This window comes from Chiroxiphia lanceolata, chromosome 6 (assembly GCF_009829145.1).
Source record: "Chiroxiphia lanceolata isolate bChiLan1 chromosome 6, bChiLan1.pri, whole genome shotgun sequence".
Lineage (NCBI taxonomy): Eukaryota > Metazoa > Chordata > Aves > Passeriformes > Pipridae > Chiroxiphia > Chiroxiphia lanceolata.
This window is the reverse complement of record NC_045642.1, coordinates 59,516,180-59,535,579: the sequence shown is the minus strand read 5'-3', so window position 1 is coordinate 59,535,579 and position 19,400 is coordinate 59,516,180. Positions and strand designations below refer to the sequence as shown.

The 19,400-nt window shown below is 43.6% G+C and overlaps 1 protein-coding gene across 3 annotated transcripts in view; it reads left to right on the top strand.

Annotated features, from left to right (window-relative positions):
* Positions 1-19,400, top strand: part of MNAT1 (MNAT1 component of CDK activating kinase) — a 119,835-nt gene extending 100,435 nt beyond the window's left edge. For 2 of the 3 annotated variants that reach the window (XM_032692514.1, XM_032692513.1), the window contains one exon: positions 18,166-19,400. In XM_032692514.1, coding sequence (XP_032548405.1) covers positions 18,166-18,286 — 121 coding nt within the window. In that variant the 3' untranslated portion in view covers positions 18,287-19,400. Of the gene's footprint in view, positions 1-8,791; positions 8,955-18,165 lie in introns of those variants that run through there. The other variant, XM_032692515.1, reaches the window with a different exon arrangement.

Genomic DNA, 19,400 nt, shown 5'->3' with positions numbered 1-19,400 from the left:
TCTAGTAGGTGCTTGCTGTGCTTTATTTTTATTTTTACTTTTTTTATTATTTAAGCTTTCAAGGATAAAATAATAAAATCAACTCGCTCAACTGCCTCTTTGTTTTAGGATTCTCAGACCTCATAAATCCACTGCCCTTCTGTGGTCCTCTAGGATTTTCTACCTGTTTTTGTGAAGATGAAAACTTTCAGGAGACTGTGAAGCAATGAAGCCTCAGACTTATTTTTCTGCCAGTGTTAGATGTTCTGCTTCTTTGGCTTCAGATTGGTATAATTTAAACTCTGTCAAAGTCAACAGGTTTCTGTCACATTCTAAGTTTTTAGTATTTGGAAGGCAGAGGAGAGGACTGGGCTTTTGACTCTGTTCGTCAATCCCTGGTCAAGCCTATAGCCTGTCTCATATATAAACCTCTGCAGTTTTGTGTTCCAGCACCACATGATTCTTTTACAGAAATTTCCTGTCAGTGGAGAAGGAGCCAGCGAGGCTGTCGTGGTAGGGGTTATTGTTTTGAGGAGTAAAACTCCATTTTCTCCACTCTGACACCTTCTCCTCCCTCAGCCCCGTTTTTGTTTTTAGTTCGTGGGTTTTTCCACTGCAGGTGTTATTGCCAAGAGATGATAAGTAAAATAAATAATAAAAAGTGATCGATGTAGGCAGCTTTTTATTCCCTATCACCTTCTCCTGAGGTTGGGATGGGTGTCAGAGCAGTGGTGGGCAGGTTGTGCACACGTGTTTGTGCGTGCACGTTGCACAAACACATAAAGCTGGGTGTCTGTGCTGCAATTAAAGGGGTCTGTGTCTCTGGGATACATGGAACTTCATCCCCAGTGAGACTGGGTAACCAGACAGCATTGCCTCTCTCCAGTGAGTGTTACAGTTAGTCACATGCTGAACCAGAATAAAGATAAAACTGCTGCAGGAGGTGGTTTTTACAGGCTGGGAAGTCCTGCCTGGCTGACAAACATGAGGTTCCTGTCCACTGGATGGGTTTGCTTCTCACTGGCTGAGCCCTTTAGGTAACCAGGGCTGAGGATGGTCACCCCTAATTAAGGCTGCAAGGTGATCAGCATTTTTGGGGGGGTGAAAAAGAACAAACCCTGTATTCAGGTTTTTTTCACAGTGAGGGTAGAATCTGTTTCCAATGTTCTTTTCTTCTGTGGCCCAGCTCTACTATGTATAACCAACCTTTTTGTGTCTCACTGTTCAGTAACTCTTACAACCTTTTCAAGAGCTTGTGTTGGTAAATCTGACAGTGTTTATATTTCATGTGGTTGGTTTCTCTGGTTGTTTATTGCTGGTTTTTGCCTTACGAAAATGCCTAGGAACATAATTGCAAGTCCATCATGCTAGAGACTGTACACCAATTTAGAGGTGTGGAGAACAGTCTGTGCCTTGAGCTGAGTGGAGGATGCCATTTATAAAAGAGAAAAAAATAAGTAAAATGCAACAGAAACAAACTATCATGTTCATTTCTTCTGCACTTGACTCTTTTCCTGCTCAGCATGGCAGTACTATCAAAATTTTTCATTCTTATGGCTTCTCCCTGTCAGTATAACTGTTCCAGACCTTCAGTAGCCAAGAACTCCATTCTGTTTGTGGGTTCCAACTTTTTACTCATCCTTGCATCTGGTTTTGTTGCCTTAAACCCCAGATAGTTTCAGATTGACAAAATATTGATCACAGTTGCATTTGGTTAAATCTGAGGTTGGTTTACATGAGTCAGTGATGAAATTGCATGTGACACTTTTTTGGACATTGGGAATCAATTATCTTTTAAATTATTTTTTGAGAAACTTTATTCAGCTACTAAATATACTTTTATTAAAACAAGCCCTTAGTATGCATAATTGAGATTTGGAGTCATGGTAAGTTTGTTTTTTCACATTTCTTGGAGTGTGCTTTCAGTTTAGCTAAACTAAACACCATTCTATTTAGGGCATAATTTTAAGAATATTTTTTTCTAATTCTGGCAGCAAATGCTGTGACATTATAATTATGCCATAAGCATTCAATGTTTATCCATCATAAACTGGCTGTAATCCCAGTTCTGGAATACAGCTTTCTTGTTGCTCTTGATTCTTCAAGTGAAGGGGTAATTTTGTCCGCAGAAACGATTTCTTAAGAAAATCCACCATTTGGGTTAGTTACATACTAAAGCAGCTCAAAAAGAAAAGTCTCTCTTTTCCTCTCAAGTCATAAATTATTTTTGAAGTTTTCTTAAAGGAAATTCACTTTTAAGGATGAGTTGAGCCAGCAAGTACTGTTCAAAACCACTTGATTCTTGCATATACTAAAATATTGTGCTCTCTCAATTTACGAATGGGAACTGGTTAAATCAATACAATCCAGTGTTGTTAACACACCTGTTAATTTTTGGGTTTCAAAGCAGAGCAGGACACAGTGATACACCCCAGGGGTCAATACTGGGACCAGTGCTCCCTGTTCTCTTCTTTCCCAGCTGACTGTGGGAAGGAGTGCACCCTCAGCACGTTTGCAGGAGATACAAAGTCCAGAGGAGCAGCTCGTGCACCAGATGGTTGTGCTGCCCTTCAGGGGGACTCCTGTGAGTTCAGCAAAGAGAAATGTAGGGTCCTGCACCTGGGGAGGAACAACCCCATGTACCAGTACAGGCTGGGAGCTGACCTGATGGAAAACAGCTCCGTGGAGAATGACCCACACCATGGTGGCCATGAGCCAGCAGTGTGTCCTAGTGGGAAAGAAAGGCCACCAGTCTCCAGAGCTGCATTAGGCAGAGTGTTACCAGCAGGCTGAGGGAGGTGGTGATCCTTCCCCTCTGCTCAGCACCAGTGAGGGACACATCAGGAATGCTGGGTCCTGTCCTAGGCTCCCTGGTGCAAGAGACATGGACACACTGGAGTGAGTAAGGATAGGAGGGATAGGAGTATCTGTCATGTAAGGTGAGACTGAGGGAGCTGGAACTGTTTAATCTAGAGAAGGGAAGGTCTGGAAGGATCTTGCCAGTGTGAGTAAATACCTGATGGCAGGCATGGAGTTGAAAGGGACAGAGCCAGACTCTTCTCAGTGATTCCCAGTGAGAGGGCAAGATGCTGCAGACACTAATTGAAACACAGGGAATTCCATTAGAATGCATTTACTGCAAGGGAGGTCAAACGCTGGAGCAGGTTGACTAGAGAGTTTGTGAAGTGTTCCTTCTTGGAAATGCCAAAACTTGACTGGACACAGCCCTGAATGACCTGTTTGAGCTGACCCTGCTGCACAGGGAGGCTGGACACAATGGGCCATTCCCTTAAGAGTTGGACTTGATGATCCTTGTGGGTCCCCTCCAACTCAGAATATTCTGTGTGTGATGATAATAATAATACCTTGTCTCCCTATGTGCCTTCCAGCCTCAAAATTTTCTTGGTGTTGACCATCTTTGTGTCTGTCTGCTCAGACTCTGCATGGCAAGGTGAGAAAATGTCATCAAATAATCAGCAACAAGATGTGTAAAATAACTCTAGATATTAAAAAAGATATTATTTCTTTCAAGTTGAGGACTTCTAAACTAGAATCCACTAGAAAGTGTTCAGGCTGCCTTTGTCATCTTAGTTTCTTTTTGCAAAGGTCTCAGAGGTTGCCCATGAGGGTGGTCCTCCAGTTTCTGAAGTGGTGTGTGGGATGCTGAGGCATGAATTGCCATCAGGTGTGGGGTTGGTAACATGAAATCAGTGGAGCTGTGTTGGTGTGAGACATGATGAGTGCTACAGCTGTGAGTCACCCCCAGACTTGAGGTGACCTAGTGTTAAACTGGCTTTCTGTTCGTGTATCTTGCTGTTAGATCTGTACTTTCACCACTGAGTTTAAAATTTTCTGAAAGAAACAAGTACTGAAAGAAAAAGCCACATCTGCTCATAAAAGAGGAGCAAATTGTCACAGTGTCCTTCTGGTCCCAGTGGAATGGTTGGGCTTCCAAGCACTCCTTTTCTGCTCCTGGAGAGGGATGGCTGTGATGGGGGAAGCCTGAGTCTGACCCAGTGCAGCTTTCCTTAGCTTAAAACATCTTTCTCCAGCTCTTATTCAGGGTATGATACTGAACTTGGATAATGCCAACCAGATAATAATCTAATTATCTGTAGCAGAGCAAATGGCACTGATTCTTTGTAGCAAAAAGCAATAGTGTGTTTGTTGTGCCTTTGATCTCTAAAGTGCTCTGATGTGGTGAGATCATCTTGAGGAAGCACTAACCAGCCTTTCCTTGAGTTTTGTTTTTAACTCTGTGTAAAGGCAAGAAGGAAAAATGAAATTGAATGTGTACTTATTGTGATGATTAATTTTAGCTTACAATTAGCTTGCTTTTCAAAGTCCCTGCACAGGACTTGATATTGGAATGGGATATTGGCAAATGACTTTATTAGTTTTCACTGAAAAGTAATATATCTGTCAGCTTTTCACTATGGGGCTTGTTTTGCTCTCCAGATCAGTAAGACTGCTGGTTTCCCTTTCAAAACTGATTTTCTTTATTAGTGTGTTTGCTTATGTGTCTTGATAACCCTTCCAGTTACTGCTTTAGAGGATGTGGGAAGGGGAAGGATACTTGGTCCCTGAAGGTTGCTGTAAAACAGTCACTGCTCGTATGAATGAAATATTTCCATACACCATAAAACTTTATCTCAAAGATAGTCTTGAGAAGTTAAAATAATGGTAAATATTCTGTAGACTAACTCTTGCAAGGGCTAAATAGCCTGGCCTTGTTCCAGGGAGGCACTTAACAATGTGCTTAACTTTAAGCGCATTGAATATTCTTACTGGCCTGAGTGAAAAATCAATGAGGCTGCTCACATGCTTAAAATAAGACATGTGCTTAAGTGTCTTTCTGGACCTCAGCCAGAGCGTTCAGCCTGTGAGATGGGCTGAATTCTGACTGTGGGCAAAAGCCAGTAGTGTTTCATTTTGCTTGTCGTGTGCCTTTCTGAAGAATTCATTGATATTGTCTGTGTTTATTTTAATTGGCCTCCATTTCCCATCTAAGCCCTACCAACTCCAAAGCTCTGGGGGTAAAATAGATGTGCAGCTTAGGGCTGTCAAACAGCTTGTCAGGGGTAGTACTTAGACTGTATATATTGCTCTAGAGCAGGAACTGAACCTCAGAAAAGCTGGGAAAAGATGAGGTGAAACGTGATTGTTTTCTTTGGTAGCCAAGGTTTTAATATAGAGAGAAAATGAAGAGGAGAGAAGAGAAGGGCTGGTGACACGTCACACCTTTTCAGTTAACATAGTTGCTTCTTAGGAAACATTAAAGAATGCAGACAGATGCATTAATAATCCACTGGCAGTGGCTGTGGCCTTGGCAAGTCGGCTTTCCTACCTACTATTGATTTTTCTGCCTCTCAGGCAGCAATTTGCAATGGGTGGCATGATCCCTTACCCTCAAAACGGGCAGTGAGATGAGCTGTCATGGCCAAAATAATTTTTACTTTCTAGCCAACCCCTCCTGTTTCTTCAACAGCATCTTTTCCTGCTTAGATGACAATTTCCACTGCTGACAAGTGGGAATGATAAACTATATGTACTGTATTTAAACACAAAGAGCCTCTGTGTCTAGAGGTGCAAAAGAGCCCACCTCAATGCACTGAGCAGCAGCTTCACTCAGGGAACCCGCCCCTCAAGTGCTGTAAATTTGGGATGTTACTGGTTAGCAAGTGCAAAAGCAGTGCAGCCATGGGCTCCTAGAACAAATCTTTGCTGTCAACTCAGACTTACATGACTAAGAAAATAAAGTGTCATTCTCCCCCCACCGCCTTTTGTTTTGCAACATCCAGACATTGCTTGTCTTCCACTTCCCCTCCATGTTTACAGCTTCCTCCTTGCGTTGCTTTTGCTTTCTTTTCTGTTTCTTTTTCTGTTACAGCCCATGCAGCAGATTGTTCTTCTTATACTGCCTTTGAGTGTGACTGCTGATAGTTCTTCACCTGTCTTTTGCTGGAAATCATAGGATGTTCAGGGTTTGGAATGAACCTTGAAAGTCATCTAGTCCCGTCCCCCACCCCCACCACAGGCAGGGACACCTCTTTATTTCCTTATACATTTGATTTATACTGGATGAGAGAGAAACTTAGAGTAGTTGAAAAGAAAGTGGCCAGAACAAAGGAAAATGGAGCATAAATGTTTTTTAAAGGGTTAAATATGTAAAACTAGAAGCAACCAGCTGATACTGAAGAATTTTACGTGTAATTTCAAAAGTACCTCCTGAAAATGCATCTCCATGAAGGAGCAGATGCCATTTTTAGCAGACCTTCTCCGCAGTAAATCTTGAGCGGTTTTGAATGAGTTTGCTTGTAGGTTGTTGTTTTTCTTTCAGCTGCAGGAGTGTGTTTGCTGTAGCTGGATTTCAAGAATGTTTCAGGGTAACTTGCAGCTTATGTTTTTATTGTGTGCTCTCCCCAACGGTCATTTATTTCTTTCAACTGCAAATTCCTCTTTTACTTGAATAAAAGCTCAATAGAATCACCTGTCACGTACAGAATTTCACCTGAGTTGAATAAGAGGCAATTCAAGGTTCAGATTTAGAAGGTACATTCACATTCAGGGATAGCCAGTGATCTTTTAAACGGTCAAACAATGTGCACTAAGGATACTAGGGCAGAATTAAAACTGGAAGAGTGGATGGAAAATGGGATTTTGGAGCTGTTTTAACTGTTTTCCCCTTAGCTTTTCTAAAATCAAGCTCAAGTCTAGGTCTCAGTATATCTGTCTGCAGGTGTCTTCAATGTGACAGAGCCTTCTGCCACCTAGTGTTACTGGGAGCTCTTCTCATCAGGGAATCACCAGATAATTTATTAAATGTCATTATTTATTAGCAATCCCCTCAGTTGCTGGGCACGCTCTGTGAATCCTTAAAAGACATTTTCTGACCAGAGGGTTGCAGAATCAGTTCAATCAGTAGGCACAACTTCTTTAGAGACAGTGTTTGAGTCGAGTTGTTAACAAATAATCCGTGGAGAATTTCAGCAATTGTGAAAGTCGCTGCTCCATAACAACTCTGTTAGCACTTTTCTCCCTCAGGTGAAACTAAAGGACTCTGCCTATCTCAGCACACTCCTGCTTTGGTATCTGTGCTGCTGCTGGTTCAGGATATTGGGTTAGATTGAAAGCAGCAGAGAATAAAAATTAATTCAACAGAAATTATATAAATTAAAGAACAAGTCCATTTAGACACTTAACTCATTGTCTTTTTAGGACAGTAAAATGAAGTTCTCCTATCATCACTGCCATTTCCCCCCTAGAAATTCCACCAGGGCACAATGGAGAAGGACAATAAAATCCAGAGAATTACACCCAGATTTCACAATAGAATTGTCAAACTGTTAAAATAGAAAAATAGGCTTAATGATGCTTTAGATTTAAGCCAAATAATAATAGCTCCTACAGATAGGAGGAAACTGCCTAGGATTGAAGGGGTGGGTTTTTTCCTTCATTCCCCTGCAAAAAAAAAAGTATTTTCAGGAGAACAGAGCAACTCTTTCCCCTCCTCATCCCCCCACCTTTGTGAGCTGTCTGAGTACCCTGTGACACAGAGTAGGGCTGAGTGGCTCCTTTGCAGGTCGGTGTGTGAGAGTTCAGCCCAAAGGCTGCACAGGACTGGGGCAGATGCTTCTAATCCTTTGCCCAGCCGTAGTTTTGAGGAGAAGCCTCACTCCGAGCTCCTGCCCTCCTCTCCTTTCTCCCTCCCACCTCTTCCAAGCCTTCCCGAGGAGCAGATGCCAGCATGGCTGAGAGCTGTAAACTTGATCCTCAGCATCAGACTTAAATGCTGACCTGATCAGCAGCAACCAGAACCTGCGGCAGCGGAGGGTCTGATGCATTAGAGCACTAAGCAGCTGCAAGAGCAGGCGACCTGTTTTCACCTTCTTTTGACCCGAACAATCTCATCCTTAAATACCACCATCCAAACTGCAGTCTCTTTGCTTTCAGCAATTGTACTTTTCACATACTGCCTAAAGAAAATAGCTTTGGGTTCTTCTTGTCTAAAATGAACAACTGTGAGCACAGAGCAGATTTGCTCTGTGCTTGTGGATATTCATTTGAGATAATTATTGGGTTTGGCAGCTTTACTTATCTGATCAGTATCAATGCTCTAAAATTTCTTGTGCATCTTGTGCTATTTTGTTTGAGTCATATTAAGCTGGAATTACCATATGACATGAATTCATTGCTGCCCGGTCAGCACAGAGGGTGCTGTGTCACAGTGAAAACAGAACAGACCATCTGACCTACGGAGACCATATTTTCAAGCTGAGGTTATAACCAGATTTTTCTGTGTTAAGATGATGTTTTATCCATCAGCAGTGATTTGGGGGCAAAGCCTGTGGCTGTGCCTGATACATGAGTCACTCTGGGGCTGTGTCCTCCCCTGCTGGGACTAAAGCATAGTCCTCTAGTGCAAGAAAACCTCTAAAACTGTCCATTTTCCAGACTTGGGCCCAAAGTTAAGGTCCTTACCAGAGCTCCTGGGGCAGAAATATCTCCTCTCAGCTGGCAGCCGTCCTGGACTCTGCAGTTGTGGTCCTGAGCTAGTGGGTGGCATCTCTGCCCATGGTAAGGTGGTTGGAACAAGATGGTCTTTAATGTCCCTTTCAACCCAAACCATTCTATGATTCTATAACACAACCATGACCATGCTTGTGGTCTGTTGCCACAGAACTGTGCATCAAGCAAAATGTACTGAAAAGGTGGTGGTGGTGGGGGGGAAATGTCTCTGCATCTCCATCCTCTGTCTGTAGGTGTTCCTGACTGAGCGCTCTGTTCAGAAAGTGCTCTGTTTGCTTCGCAGCTGCATAATTTACATGGAAGCTGGTCCTGGAGGAATCTCTTTCATGTAGCTCTCTCAAAGCCCCAGTTCATCAATATGGAGTGGTTGCCCTGCGCTGGGGGATTTATGGCACGCGGTGGGCTGTGCGGAAGATGAAGAAAACGGCAGTGTGAGGAACAGTAGGGAATTTTTATCCTGAAATAAAAATTCGTGTGTCCAAAAGAACTGTCTTTCAGAATAAAAGTTGTGTTCTCTCTTTTTGCCTGCAGAAGTGATGCTGTATTCCCAGAGTCAAGCCCAGGGAAGTGTTCCCTGAGCCCCAGGGAAAGACACAGTGCTGTCTTTAAGACTGAACTTGCCCTATCCTTAAAAAAAAGAGATAAGCCTAAAAGAAAATAATCCTGACTCAGGTAGTAAGATAGGAAACAATGGTTAATTTCCTCAGAGTAATAATAATTCTTTAAACATATCCATGTTCTTCTGGTGACCTTTGTCCTAAACGTGAAGAATTGGAAGGCAGGGGGAAAGATAAGGAATTTGGGGATCAATCCCTGCCAAAACTTTTCCACAACATGTTACGAAGAGAGCTGCTTTGCAGTTACAGAGTGGTGGCTTAATGGTCTTTTTAGCCATTGAAAAGAAAAAAAGTACAAAATCATAGCTGAGAAAAGGCCCTTGTGTTCAATGACATTCTTCTCGGGGTCAAGTACAAGCGGAGGCTGATTTAGTCATAGACTAAATGTAGCTGCAGTTCTGCAGTGCTCCCGAGTGTAATCCATACTAGTCCTGCAGGGCGAGTTCCCTGCCGGATTCCAGCGGGGACTGCAGTGTCCTTGTTGCGCAGTGAGGCTGCTCAAGGGTGTTAAAATGCTTAACTTGCAGTTGTTTGAGCACTTTCTGTGATGGCTGATTGATTTACTGTATCTGGAAGTTCAGACCTGGAAACCCGAGCGCGGGAGAATGCCTTCGCCGCCGTGGTGAGCCCGGGTGTTGAGAGGACAGACAGCTGGCGGGTGACCTCAGGAAGATGACAAATGGGGCACCAGGTGCCCCCGCTCATCCAAGGGCGCTCCCAACCCCTCTGGAGTTACGGAAATCACTTGCGCTGGAGGAAGGCTTCCTGTGAGCAAGGCTTCTAGAAATAAACATTAACCTCTTGTTGCCGGCTACGGGCGTGGGGGTAATGAGTTCAAGCAGCTCTTTGGGAAAGAGCTGAAGCAGAAATCCTTTCAGTTTAAAGGAAGAGGAAAAAAAAGTTCGTCCGAATCGTAGTGGTTTGTGCATATTTTGGAGCTGGGAACGTCGGGAGGAATGTGTGGGGCAGAGATATGTGATGAGCAACAAGAAACAAACTCTTCACACAGCATAGTCAGTGATGGCTCTTTTCTGAGGTGTGGAGCCATTAAATCAACTAAGCATTTTACTGGGACACAGGGAAGCACCCCGTCAATTGAAGAAAGAAAAGTCTGTGCAGAACTTGTATAAAATATTCTTTACAGGGTTGAAGCACGTGAATAAAAAGAAATTGTGTAGCCTCCAGTTTTCCTTTGCTTGCAAAGGATTCATGTATCTGCAGGTTCTGCTTTCCATTTCCTGTTTTTATTTTAAAGCAGGCAGTCGCGTGCTAAAGTGAGGAGAACTTTCAGATAATCGTTGCTTTGAATCTGCCCTGCAACAGCACAGAAAACTATAACCCATCTTGCCTTAGACAGCTGAGGATGTGCCTCCTCTCTCTGAAGCTTGCCTAGTGGGGTTATGGTGTATTCTAGCACCTTCAGGGCTGTTTTTCTTTTTAACTAAAAAAAAAAAACCCAACAAAACAAGATGATCATTGCTTTAACTTTTGAAGCTGCATTCAAGATTTCCCGCATCAGCTCAGATCGTCAAGTGCTGCAAAGACTTGACAGTGGCTGCTCTCTTGCACTGGTATTTACATTTCCTGAGGCTGGAACTGTAACACCTCATCTGAAGTGGTGCTGCCTGATCAAATGCTAAGAGAACCTGAGTAAATGTAGCGTTTTATTATTATCAAAACGAATATGCAGACACCTGCTGTGAATGCTGGGCTCATGTGAGGGGCCAAATGTGTTTCTCAAACATGCACTGGATTCACACACAGGAATTCTTGTCTAATGTAAATCTCTAGCTTGCATAACTCCTCAGTGAAAAGAGGTGGTTTATATAACTTGTTAACATTTCTAACATCTCCATGTACAATTGGATTTGCAGTTCCTTTTGAGGATGGGAATAGGTGAACTTGCACCATTTATGAGGTTTATGTCTTATTTCAAAATCTGTAGTCTGTATAGTCTACAATGCTTTAAGTTGATAGTCTCAAGTTCTGTAGTCCATAGTACTTGGAGTTTATAGTCTTATCCACAAGAAATAGTTGTATCAAGGTGGTGCCTGCTTGGGCAAGACCCTGCAGTGGGACTGGAGTTGTCCAAAACCCGTTGTTATGGCAGTGCCTGCAGAACCTGTCCCAGGGCTGCATCCAGCCTGCAGCAGAGAAAATGTGCAAAATGCAGATCAGGTCAGAGGAGTACAAAGCTTCCTTTATTCTATAAAACCTTTTTCATCGTTAGTTTCCTGTCTTTACACTTTAAAACATCCACTTCTTTTAAAATTGTATCAGACAGTTTCTGTGGGGCAGAAGGCATTTCTCCTTGTCCTTTGATCTCAGTTCCTCCGTGCTTTTTCATCTTACCTCTAGGCAATAGCACTGGCTTTTCAGTTACTCCAAAAGCCCATGTTTGTGTGTTAAATACATGTGAATACCTGAGTTTGGTCTCATGTCTATTTAAAAACTGGAGCAGCAGTGGAATTGCAGTGCTAGGAAAATGCTGGAGAACCAGGTGTTCTCTAAAACTTTTCTTCCTTTAAAGTTCTTTTTTTACCAGTAGAGGAGTTGGTTTTTTTATGACACATTCACTTAGAAGTACTGAAGATGTATTTTGAGGTAGCTGTCACAAGGAAATTTCCCTCTGTTCCATCCCCCAGTGTATTAGCTTTTCAGTGGAAATGTTTGGGCTCTGGAGTCTGGATTTCATCACAAAAAGAGGAAGTTTTCAAGGAAAATAGTATGGGAAAATCTGATTCTGTTCTGTTCCCCCACTGAGGACTTTGTGTCTTTGCATTTAAAGGTTTTTCTACTCCAGGGTTCACAGTCTCACTCACCAGTGCCACAGGTAATTTGTAATAAACTCTGAGATGGGTCGTTAGAAACATCTTACAGGTTACGTATGATTTTCACCATTAAAAAAGAAAACAGTTAATGTAAAACATCACGTAAAAGTGCCTTGGTTTTTATGTTAAACAGTCTGAAAATTCTTTTACTGGTCACTGCAGTAGCTGTGGAAGGGCTGGGAAGGAGTGAAGCTGCTCCTTTTGGAGCAGGAGCACTGAGCCCAGAGCTGCTTCTGGGTCACTGTTGCAGCAGGACACGTGTGGCTTTGGGCTCCCAGGATCAGAAATGTTTGCCCTTTCTTATGAGCAAAAAGAGGGAGGAATAACTCATCACTGATTTTTACCCTTGGAGTCAGAACTGGCTTTATCAGTGACAGCTGTTTCATGGCTAATATTACTTTTCTAGGCTTTTTTTTTTTCCTGTTTCATTGTCCAGTAGCAGAGCTCTGTGCTGTTCCATCTTAACTGAGGTGTGTTTTAATTTTGAAGTACTTTGTTTCACCACACACGGTTGACACACACTCCTGCCCTGACATACTCTGACAGCATTTGAAACAAATTGCTATTTAGAAAAAGCAGATGGAGGAGGCTAAAAAGAATCACTAGAGGTCCTGCATTTCTTGTATTGATTTGGTGGGTTGAGGGGTTTCCTGGCTTTTCTACTGGGAAATTTTATTTCTGGTAGAAAAGAGTTCTTCCCTTAGAAGACCTAAACCAGAGAAATAAAAGTTCTAGGAGCCATGAATTCAAACTCTCAATTAGGAGGTTTTTTTGTAATCCATAACTAGAGCAAATAGAGATCCATTAGAGTCAGAAGGAATCTGCTGTTTAAGAGTTTATTGCAAGATGAAGGCACTAACTTTTCCTTGTTGGAAACTGAAATTTAGATGGTTCTGCAGGAGGTTCTTGGGGCATGGGTAAGTGAAATAGGCTGAGCAGGTTTGTGGCAAATGGAAAAGGGTCTGGCACTCATCTGACACCTTGGTGAGCAGTTTCTGCTCTTTGAGCCCTCAGAAACTAGCACAGCTAAGCAGTGTTAGTAATAATAACAAAACAGACTGGTTTACTAAGCTGTCTGCACACCACTGCTGTCTGCAGGTGGGATTGCTGAGGCTGCAGGGGTGTCTGTGGTGACTTGCTTGTCTTTGGTAGGATTTTTCAGCAGCCAAAACTGTATTGTGGTATTTAGAGTGACTTTTCCTTACCCCCTGCTCTATGGGCTGTGTTGGGTCCATAAAGAGCCATAATCTGGGTAAAAATATATTCTTTTTCTCTCTGCCTTGGGGTCTGTTGTATTTGGACCTCATCATGCTTAGCATTGTTTAGACATTCACACTGGTTGCTGCAATTGAATACTCAGAGGCACTGGGGAAAAAACCCCAAACAAATAAGAGAACCGCCCCCGGTGATTGCAGCTATTAAATAGATTTTTTTTTCCCCATTTTATCCTTGCTGTCTGGGGGGTGGAGGAGAGGAGTGGCTGAGGGCAGGTGCCTCAGTGCCATCAGGGCTGGCACTGTGACCTCGGGCACGGTGCAAAGAGGGATTGAGCTGGACTCAGGAGGAGCCCTTGCCGAGTTTATGGCTGTGTTAAAGTTGCATTCCAGGTTGGAACAGGCTGTGTTGGCTGGTGTTCAGCAGAAATTTCTGACACCAGTAATAGTTAGTGGGTTTGTTAAGATCTAAATTCAATAATAGTGCCCAAATAGTGTCTGCTAAAATACATTAAAGACTGGGGTTTTTTTCATTTTTGAGGACCTGGGATCAAGCTTGTAACTCCATGGAAGGACGAATTGCTGCTCTGGATTTCTTTGAGTACCAGCTTTGTGTCTTGTGTTTTTGCCCTGCCTTAGACATTGCAGTGTCCAAGACAGGGAGAACCACACCATATTTGAATAACACCCAGCAAAGGCCTGTTCCCAAATGAATTTCCCGGGGCTATTTAATGGAGAACAGCAACGAACTCGGCTCATTTTATAAACAAATCCTGTTTGGCTGCATGGACTGACTGTGGTAGAGCTGACTGGTTCAAACAAAAACAGAGCTGAGCAGAGGAGCTCAGTTTGTACCTGCTCAGGGACTATAGAGTAACCCAGACTGCACATTCCTGAACAAAAAACAGGCCAGACACAATCCAGTTTCTTTGTGCCTCTGTTGTCTGATGAGACCCAGTCTCTCCAAGCTTGCTCTGAGTAATGCAGCGATAGCTCATCTCAGGGCCTTGGTAAATCTAATGAAAAGAGTGTCTCCAGAAAGGTTCAGGAATGCAGCAGCCTATGCTACTGCCTTGCTAATGCTTCACACAGTTCTCCAGACTGGAGTATTTTGCTCGCTTTCATGCAACCACTATTTATTATTTAAATGACAAATCTGGAAAATTTCCCAGATCTAATGTCTGCCCCATTACTTTCTGTCTTGGATACTGCAGATAATCAGATGAGCAGTAAATCTATTCTGTGGAGTAGAATTACATTATCTTTTTTTTTTTTTTTTCCTGTCAAACAACTTGTGAATGATTTTTCTTTTCTTCACCCCCATAAAATACCTAATAGATGAAAAAAAAAAATCTGTGTGCCAAATCCAAGTTATTCCACATGTACCTCCAGCGGCGCATCTGCAGAAATGCCAGTGGGAGTGTATTTATCTTCTGTAGACGGGGAAGACTGTGTGAAATAATTCCTAGCACTGATACTTTCAGTTGGGTGGGTGAAGGGAAGTGCTATGGGCAGTTTTTGGCATCTCGGTTCTTTTCGTTTGTTTGTTTAGGTGGGGGGTTTTTAGGTTTGTTTGTGTTTTGGTTGGTTGTTTTTTTAGCCGGGTTTGATTGTGTCCTTTCTCCATCCTCTCTGATGGTTTCTGAAGTCCTTCCTGAGTTTCTCTGAAACAAGACCACCCTGTTGAGCAGCGAGGGGACATTTGCCAGTGGTCTCAGGTGTTACTGAGCTGCTGTTGGGTTCTCTGGCTCTCGAAAGCAGCAGCACCAAGGGATGCTGAGGCTGCCTGGGCCAGGCTGGAAAGGCACAGGGAATTACATCCCCTGCCATACTGAGCACCACTGCATAGTTCTCCAGCTGTCCCAGTCCTTCCCAATGAAGTGATGGTAACACAGCTTTTGGAAAAGAGAAAACACAGAGAAAACCTGCTCCCAGGAATGACCAGCTTGATTCTGAGCCTTCACACTGAGTGTGAATTGCACCTCTTTCCTTAAAAACAGGAGGCTTATTTTTCTGCCCCCCCTCCCTCCCCTCCACAGTGATGAGAAACTGAAGGTCAGGAATGAGCCCCCCGAAGGCTCATGAAGAACAAAACACGACCTGTTTTAACTGATGTGAAAGGTTAATGGGGAAGATCAACATCCAAAGGCTGCAGTAAGGAAAGGGGGCTTGTTTGGGCAGAGCCTGAAGCGAAGATTCAGCATTACAGGGAATGGGAAGTGTGAAACTGTGGGGCAGGGAACACACAGCCCTTTAGCCCTGCTCAAAAATAATAGTGCAGGCCTTTTTTTAACTTCAGAGTTTAGTCTGCCCTCCGTAAAAACAAGTTACATTAAAAAACCGTGCACCAGAAAAAGCAAACCTCATTTTCCTGGTTTCTGCTTATAAGATTTACAGGTACTTAAAATAAACCTATGAAAAACAGACCCAGTGTGCTGGAATTTGCTAACTAGTGAGAGCAATTACCTCCAGGTCCCAAGACCTAACGGAGCTTGGCTTTTTGGAAATAAAACTTGGCAAGCGCTTCTTCCTGCTGCTGTTGTAAAGGTGCACATGAAAAGATGTGCTGACCTCTGCCAGAAACCCCAGGAATCCAGTTCAGAGAGATTCTCCTGTGGAGGGGATGGCTGGATTCGGGCAGCACAGATGGGGATCGGTGTGGAAAAGCCGGCGAAACATTCGCTTCTCATTGTGTGGCTTCAGCGTGGCAGATTCTTTGCAATTGCCTGGTGTACCACAGTAATTAAATGGGTCAAGAGCAGTAAGTTCAGATACTTAACAAGAAAATAAAGACCTCACTTGACAGCCAGCAGCGGGTCGTGCTTGTTTCACAGGAGTAAGGAGAATTAATGCAGGTTGTGCAGTGAAAGTCAATCTGAGCCTTTTTGGCAATGATTTTGTATTGCTTCAGAGATCACCTACCAATTAACTACAAATGCTGTAATGGCTGTAAATCAGGTTGTCTTATGAAACTAACGCTCCAGTTTCAGATGTCCTAGAAAAAGGGAAACAATAGACTCTGCTTTTCTCCTTTCAGTGATATGTAAGTAAGAGAAGATGAGAAAGACACAACCAACCTTTGTTAATATTGAAATGTAAAATAATCCCGTTTTCACTGGACTGTTTCATGCATGAGGGGAAAATGAAGTTTGTGTAATGAAGTAAATAGGATAGAAGTGGAATCCGAGATGGAAATTGATTTTTGTAAGACTCTCCAGTTTGGAGGGTGGAGGTAGTTTCACACCAGCGTTTCGAAGGAAATTATTTGTTGTTGTCAGTATCCATTGTTCCCGGCTGGGGGAAGGAGCTCCCATTTCCCACAGCAGTTGTAAAAGTCCTTTGGGAAGGATGAGATCTTCCTCCTGAAATATTAAGGAACAAGTAACAAGAATGTTAAAAAAAAAATTAAAACCATAAAATGTGTTCTGCCACAAACCAGGAGCTTTCTGCAGACCACCTCCCCTTGAAAGTTAAGAGATGGGACCAGGGTTACTGCTGTGTTTGTAGATTCCCTTTGAACTGAGCACTATTAAAAGGGTTTGTGCCCTCCTGCCTATGTCCATGCTGATGGGAACCAATATCCAGCAGTGAGAGTTGGTCTCCATCACAAGCTGATCCAAAGCAGCAGAGCTCAGCTCGGCCACAGGAGACAAATTAGGTGTCTCAGCTTCAGCATCTCATCAAGAATCGCTCAGAAACTTTGCTCATGTCTGTGCCTTGCAGTTATTAGGTGCAAGAAATACAGTTTTTAAAACTGTATTTAATCATTTCTCAGTAACCTCTTTTTCTGCAAATTTATGGCATCAATGGGTATGACTGTTTATTATGTCTTACCTATAAAATCTGACCTGTTTTATATACTCTTTATGGAAACAATGTACAGTCATAAATTAAAAGATGCAACTGTTTTGGATATTTTACTGGTGGTCCTGTATTTTCCTGCCAAAAGTGCAGCTGTTTTAGGTTTCTCGGGATAACATTATAAAAGGCTGTGTGCGTTTTGCAAGTTTATGCTTGAATTGCCAAGCCAGAGGTGGAATGACTCAACCTTCCCAGGAGCAACATGTACCAAGTGAGGAATCAAAACAGCCAGCTCAAGTGGGGCAGCTCAGATGGCCACTGGGAGAGAGGCACTTCTTGTTCATGGTCGTGTATCTGGTGATCAGGGTTTGAAATGATTGTCGTGCTGGGCTGTGGATCCCTCTGTGTATATGATGGGGTTTTGGTGCAAAACTAGTGGAGAATCTGGTCTTGTACCTGTCTCACGTAGGGTTACACCGTGGAAAGAAGCCATCCTGGCCCCCCTGAGCTGACACCTTTAATGGGAGCTCTTGGCGTGTGTGGCTGGGTTGGAGCCCTTGGAAGGAGCCAAGGGGAGCCAAGAGTGTGTTGGTGTGCCAGCACAGGCAGCGTGTTTCCATGTCAACTCATCAGGCTGGCAGGTTTGGGGGAGCATTAGATGACTCTGCAAATGGGTGGTGATGCTTAATTCATGGGGAAGTTTAGAGGCTCCTTTAGCCATAATGTTGACGATCTGATTCCCAGGTGTCAGTGGGCTCCAGACACAGATAGGCCTGAGAGCACAAAGCTCAGCCCTGAGGTTGTCAGAGGAACCAACATTAACTGACAGAGCTGAAGCCCTCCTGTTCCTGTGGGAGCACCGAGAGCTTGTGAGTTGTCCTTGTCTTAGAAAGAACTACAGAAGGGTGGAAATGAACCCTCCCCAGAGCAAGCAGAGAATACAAACCTGTGAATGTCCTTAGCCCTGTGGCAACTGAGCTGTCTGAGTGTGATGGTTGGGGCAGCCTGGCTGAAGGTTCGTCCTGGTTTTAACTCATGGAAGCTTTATCCTGCTGTGTTCATGGGTGGCTGGCAGTGGGCAGCCCCACCTCTTTGCTTTCTCCCAGAAGCAGCCTCCACCTCACCGTACCATGCACTGCACAGGTGTTTGATGTGTTCATTCCTGCTCTAAAACGACGCTGCTCTTTGCTGCAGGTACCTCACCCACGTACGAGCCGCCTCTCCGCAGGATCTCGCCGGGGGATACACGTCTTCCCTGGCTTGTCACCGAGCCCTGCAGGACGCTTTCAGCGGGCTCTTCTGGCACCCCAGTTAGCCAGGGACCGCTGGCCTGACACCAAGGGACAGCCAGCAGGGCAAGAAGCCGATCAAGCCGGCAAAGGTTGGGGCAGAATCGCTGCCATCTGCGATGGCCGTGCTGCCGTCGCTTTCTCGTGCACTTTTCTGTGCAAAACCAGCTGTGTTCGAGTGTTAAAGGGAAGAAAACAAACCCCGTCTGCACGAGAGCTTTGTAAAATGGTGAGATACATTTTTGTGGAGGGGGAAACTCGTTAGTCATGTGGCACTTTGCTGAGGGAGGCTGAAGCAATAAGCCACATCTAATGGGAGATGTGAATAACTCAGCTGTGTATGTTTGAGGCTTAAAGAAATACACTTGTAATTTTTTTTTTTTAAATAAAGCCAGACTTTTTTATTAAAGTTTGTGGTTTTACTCTTATTGCAGGGTTTTATTTGCACAAGCATTTAAATGCCATTTTGATTATAACATTTAGTGTCAATATTCAAGCCTACATTTTCTTCCCATAAAACTAGTTTCCCCAAGTTTAGACAAGTGGGTTTTTCCTCCTGCCAGCTGGATGAGACGAGAAACCCTGGAACTATGCTGACACAACTCCTTCTGGGTGACACTTGGTTCTTACCTTTGCCTGGAAAACCAATCTTTAGCTGAAAGTTTTTCTGCTGAGTTCCTCTAGAAGCAGTCTAAGAAACAAGACAGTCATTGAAGCAGTTAAAATTGTGGGGTTATTTTTTGGGGGGGTTTATTTGTTTTGGTTTTGTTTGTTTGTTTTCTCCTGTTTAGCTCCATTTGCAACTTTTCTGTCGTGCACTCAGGAGCTTCTTTTGGCGGGAACATCCCTTTGCCTGGCTTTTGGGATGACCCTTGCCACTTGATTTGCTGCTTTCATGTATTCCTTCCCCTCTCCTTGTAGTGGAATGTTGACTAATGGCAGCAGAGCTGGGCTTCCCATGGGAGGACTGGACCTTGCCATGAGTGGGTATAAACTGCAGGAGATGGGAAACTGCTCAGGACAGGGAGCTTGGACCACGTTTCATGGGCCATCCATTAATAGCTGTTGAATCCTGCTCTGAGGGGTGCACTAAATGGATGTATATTTTCTATGCTGTAATAAAGAGAAGAACAAGCTCTA